Source organism: Zerene cesonia, chromosome Z, assembly GCF_012273895.1.
Source record: "Zerene cesonia ecotype Mississippi chromosome Z, Zerene_cesonia_1.1, whole genome shotgun sequence".
Lineage (NCBI taxonomy): Eukaryota > Metazoa > Arthropoda > Insecta > Lepidoptera > Pieridae > Zerene > Zerene cesonia.
In genome coordinates, this window is record NC_052122.1 from 2,127,011 (window position 1) to 2,129,682 (window position 2,672).

General features: G+C 58.3%; 1 protein-coding gene across 1 annotated transcript; it reads right to left on the reverse strand.

Moving 5' to 3' along the window:
• Positions 1-274: 274 nt before the first annotated feature.
• LOC119835706 lies at positions 275-2,054 on the reverse strand. The gene is made up of 2 exons (XM_038360682.1): positions 1,473-2,054; positions 275-1,381 (listed from the first exon to the last, which is right to left on the reverse strand). The coding sequence occupies exons 1-2, from the start codon at positions 2,052-2,054 to the stop codon at positions 275-277; spliced, it is 1,689 nt and encodes a 562-aa protein (XP_038216610.1).
• Positions 2,055-2,672: the final 618 nt, after the last annotated feature.

Here is a 2,672-nt window from a genome sequence, read left to right on the forward strand (position 1 = left end):
CCAGAGCGCGACACCGTGACTGGATTGTCGCGCTTCTGGGGTCCTCCCTTCCGTTTCGGGGCTTTACAGGCTGGGCTGTCTATTCGGTGGCCCGCCGGTAGATTAGCACCAGCACATAGAGTACAGTGAGCAGCGGAGGCCGGGCATTCCCCGGCTTTGTGATTAGGCTCGCTGCATCGGAAACAAATATTGCTCCGATCTGTAGGAGAATTGCAAGTGGCCCTTACATGTCCCTTCTCTAGACATCGGAAGCAGCGCTGGGGCCTCACTTCACTCAACGAGACTTTCGCCGATATCCAACCAGCACGCGCCCCACCTTCGCAACCCTTTTTGCAGCGGCCACTGGGCAGTTCTCCCAAGCCGTCGTCGAGCCGCGAGGGCCTATGCGCAGACCGCTGCTCTTGACTTGTTCAACGGGGCATTCCCCCGCCCGAGAGATCGCAGCCACGATATCCCCAACAGCCGCCGAGTCATCCAGACCGGTAACCTGCACTTCTGCGCATTTCACCGGCCTGGAAACCTTGACAGTGTCCTCATCCCATATCTCTCGTAACTTCGCAGCAAGAGCATCCGCCTCCCTCGAGCTTGTCACGCCGGGGATCTCCAAAATCCTTGCCCCAGTCGCAGCACGCCTAAAGCGCATCTCCTTGACCCCAATTTCAGCAAGGTCCACCTTCTCACGTGATCCTGCCATTACTGAGGCATAGGTGACGCCTCGTTCCTCCGCGCCCTGCTGCAGTGTAATAACTACAGCAGAGGATGAGGGAGCACGGAGCTTACGCGCTTTCCTGCGTTTATGTGCCGGCCCCTTTTTCTTTTTCCCCCCACCCTTCTTCCTCTCCACTATAGTCCATCCCTGCTCTAACTGCTGTTGCTGGGGAACGGAAGATGTCGAGGGCACAGACTCATTGGCAGCCATGTTGCTAGCCGGTCGCTGCGCAGTCTTTCCCTTTCCCTTTCCGCTTGCTTTTGGTGCAGGTCCGGGCTTCGCCTGCTGAATAGCAGCGTTTTTCTTCTTCGCTGGCGTTGGCGCAGTGGCTTTACCAGGCGCCTTCGCAGGAGCCTTTGACGGCGGGAGGGGGGGGAAGTCCTCGGTTGACGCTTGGTCAACCGCCATCCCCTCAGCCCTACTATCCGCCGCCAGCGGCGGCCTTACACGCCGTTTGGGAAGGAGGCGCTCCTCCAGCGTTTCAAACCGAGCGCTCAGCATGTCTCCGACCTGACGCATGATATTCGCAGTTAGATCGGAGTCCGTCTGAGTAGGCTGTACAGACCTCAAAGTGGCTCTCAACTCTCCCACCTCTTTACGCAACCCTTCTATCTCCGCCTGTAAGCGGGTGTTATAAGACTGCAGCTGCCGCGCCTCCTCAGAGGCAGAGCGCTGAGCGAGAAGCACCACCGCCTCTTGTATTGCTTCTGACGCATCCTTCACGCTTTGACGCGGCCTTGAGGTTTGACGACTTCGCCCGAACCTGCTCAATAGCACTGAGACTGTCATCGACGCGGCGTCGAAGCGCAGCGGTACATTCCTCATCAGTCTGCCCGTCTCCTGACTCCGCGACCCGAGAGGCTCGCAAGCTTCTCGTGACTTGTCTTGTCACCCTCTCAGCCCCGAGCTTTGGTTCTTCCCTCGAAAACGTCAAGGCCTTTCTTGCAGTGGCCATATCCGCCAGGGTCTTCCTTGCAGAAGCCATGTTCGACGCAGCAGACTGGGGCCGCCCTCTGCCCCTTTTTGGAGCGTTTCGCCTAGATCGGGTATGCCCCTCCTCCGTCGAAGAGCCTGAGCAACTCGCCCCAGAGGACCGTTTGCGTTTAGCCCACAAACGGTCCTCTTCGAATGACTGGACCGTCATGAGGCTGTCTACAGACGTTGCCGCCGACAACCCACTAGGCCCAGGCATCCCCACACTGGTTTCGCCGCGCTTCGTGAGGACGCGCGCCTCCACCCCTCTCTCCAATTCATTATGCTGATCAGAATCCAGTATTCGTTCGCTAGAGTCGACGTTGCTTAAATCTAATTGGGATTTTGATTTTCCATTTAAATGTTGTTCCATTTTGATTCCCACGAGAGTGGGGGAAAAACGTGGTCCACCCAGGCGGTGCCCCCTGCACCCGAGCAACCCTATTACACCACGAAGGTCGGGCGGTATCCGTGGGTGGCCAAAGCTAAAGCGTGGCGTACTCCCCAAGCCAAACTGTCCATCTGGACAGGAAACCCGCGCCGCTGGGCTGCAACGCAAGTTTAGAGGGTTCTTTATTGAGGTGTCCTTCCTCTTGGGCCGACCAATTAAGGCAAGCCCACTGGCCCGCCGTAACTGCTAGACATGATCAACAACACTACGGCGGGTAACAGTTTGCCCGACGGGAGGTCGAGACCCCTAACCTGACGACAAATATCTTGTCATCGGGCCTGCCGCGCCGCAATCGTGTCGATCGCCATCCACCGCCGCGAAGCGGTTTACCCTAAAGCCCCTTGCAGGGACTGCTGCAGAAGGACCTAGTGGTCATTCCGCCCCCCTCGCTGGTTTTGGTCCGCGCCGGCTGAATAGCCGGTACCCCCCATATCTGGAGGGCCTTCCCCTATCCGCCACCTGGGGACGCGCCCGATGGGAGACCAGAAACTCCACACGGGATGACCAGTACCCCTGAATTATGATACGGAGGGGGGCCTT

Bases quoted from the DNA above. Each gene is read 5' to 3' on its own strand.
- LOC119835706 (XM_038360682.1), bottom strand. From the start codon at position 2,054: ATGGAACAACATTTAAATGGAAAATCAAAATCCCAATTAGATTTAAGC. The intron at 1,382-1,472 runs GTTCGGGCGAAG...CTTCTCGCTCAG, and splicing joins GTCTCAGTGCTATTGAGCAG to CGCTCTGCCTCTGAGGAGGC.